The 2080-nt window shown below is 54.4% G+C and overlaps 1 protein-coding gene across 1 annotated transcript; it reads left to right on the top strand.

Moving 5' to 3' along the window:
• The first annotated feature begins 1019 nt into the window (after positions 1-1019).
• RPRM (reprimo, TP53 dependent G2 arrest mediator homolog) lies at positions 1020-1848 on the top strand. The gene has a single exon (XM_058165171.1). It carries the CDS (start codon positions 1373-1375, stop codon positions 1802-1804), a length of 432 nt encoding a protein of 143 aa, XP_058021154.1. The 5' UTR covers positions 1020-1372; the 3' UTR covers positions 1805-1848.
• The last annotated feature ends 232 nt before the right edge of the window (positions 1849-2080 follow it).

Below are 2080 nucleotides of genomic sequence, written 5' to 3' on the forward strand. Positions count from 1 at the left end.
CAGAACAACTGGACATAAGAACAGTTTTTTCCCGAAGGCCATCACTCTGCTAAACAAATAATTCCATCAACACTGTCAAACTATTTACTGAATCTGCACTACTATTAATCTTCTCATAGTTCCCATCACCAATCTCTTTCCATTTATGACTGTATGACTATAACTTGTTGCTGGCAATCCTTATGATTTATATTGATATATTGACCATCTATTCTATTCTGTATAAACTCGTGCTCCTGATTCCTTAGGCCAGATTTTGATATATTGACATGCAAACATGTACTTCTGTTAGACTGTTTTCTGCTGGACCCAAATTTGAAAAATCGACAGTGGCCACATTTTCTGCCAAAATGTTGCATCTGATAGATATTTTACAAATCAGTGAGATGCTTTTAATACAGGGAGGGAGGGAGGGAGGGAGGGAGAAGGAGAGGGGGGTGGCATTATAAAAGGGATAGTGTTCGTCCAATCTATCCTAATATTGGTCAGAGGAGAAATAGTGATTCTGAATAATACAACTAAGGAACTTGGAGCACATATAAACAACAATAGACAGACAAAGCAGGAAGTTAATACTACCTCGTTTCGAATAACTGATGTATTATCCTTAAACTTGCCCTATCAACTTTTGGGGGAGCACTGCCTGGCTGTTGATGAAACTGAAATCATTGTCGTTGGGTATATCAAAGCATTTTCATTTTGTTTTCCTTTCAAAAAAAAAATCCGAGATAACGAACAACTAAAAAGAAAGTCGGAATTTGATCCTCGAGACTTGACACTCTCTCTCCCTCTCTGTGTGTTTGTATATCTCTTTCTCTCTCCCATCCCCTCTCTCTCTCCCTGTATGTTTGTCTATCTCTCTCCCTCTCTCTTTCCCTCTGTGTGTTTGCGTATCTGTATCTCTTTCCTCCTCCCCACCCCATGCGAGGCGGAGCGAAGCGGCGCGTGTGTGGCTGCCGGTTCTTTTCCAGGCCACGCTGCCGGGGGCGGGGAGGGAGTTCGGAACTCTTTGTACCCGCCCGTCTCTTGTTGTATCAAAAGAGCCGCTCGGAGGCGCGGGGCTGGCGGCTTCTTCTCCTTCTGGCTGCCTGTCGGCGCTGCGCTCATTTGCTCCCTTTTCACTTTTTCCTTGACGGCTCAGCGCCTCGAGGCTGGACGGTGCGGGGGTGGCTGGGTGCAAAGCTTCTCTGCTCGGGCCGGGCTCCCTTCCCGGCAGCAGCCCCTCTTCTGGCGGAGAAGAGGGATCCCCGTCAGGAGCTCCAGATCCGGCCAAAGGAGCGCGCCTCGCGCCTCTTGTCCGGGATTTCCCAGCCGTCGGCCCGTTGCGCGCTACAGGTTGCTGTCCTCCGGGGGCCACCGCTGCAGCTGCCGCATGAGGTTCGCTGGGCGTCGGGCACATCTCCGGGGAAGCTGCGCCGTTCTCTCGCTCCGTCGCCGGTGCCCGCAGCCGCCCCGTCACCCTGCCGCCGGGGCCATGAACTCCACGCTGGGGAACCAGACGGAGGCGCTGGGGCTCTTGCTGGCCAACGGCACTGACTCTCTGGAGCGAGCGCTCCAGTCCTTCACCCCCAAATCCGTGGTGACCGACGACGGCTTCGTGGTGACCGCGCCGGACGAGAGGAGCCTGTACATCATGCGCGTGGTGCAGATCGCCGTCATGTGCGTCCTGTCGCTCACCGTCGTCTTCGGCATTTTCTTCCTCGGCTGCAACCTGCTCATCAAGTCCGAAGGCATGATCAACTTCCTGGTGAAGGAACGGAGGCCGTCCAAGGAGGTGGAGGCGGTGGCCGTGGGGCCCTACTGACCCCGGCGCCGCCCACCAGCCCGCTTGGCCTCTCCAGCCGCGGACCGGACTTACGACGGACCTTTGGCTGCACTTCGCTGCTGCTGCCGCCGCCTTGCCCGAAAGGCGATGCCGGACGCTGGAAGCCACTCCTGGCAGGCGAGGGACAAGCGACCCTTTTCCCGCCCCCCGACGGGACGATAGTAGCAGGACTCTATCCGAAGCCAACTGCCGTGACTTTGGACTGGGCGTGGGAGCGGGTTTTACAGTAACTTCCCTCGATCTCCGGACAGGTGG

Source organism: Ahaetulla prasina, chromosome 1 (assembly GCF_028640845.1).
Source record: "Ahaetulla prasina isolate Xishuangbanna chromosome 1, ASM2864084v1, whole genome shotgun sequence".
Classification (NCBI taxonomy): Eukaryota; Metazoa; Chordata; class Lepidosauria; order Squamata; family Colubridae; genus Ahaetulla; species Ahaetulla prasina.

Coding starts and splice junctions, on each gene's coding strand:
- RPRM (XM_058165171.1), top strand. CDS start 1,373: ATGAGGTTCGCTGGGCGTCGGGCACATCTCCGGGGAAGCTGCGCCGTT.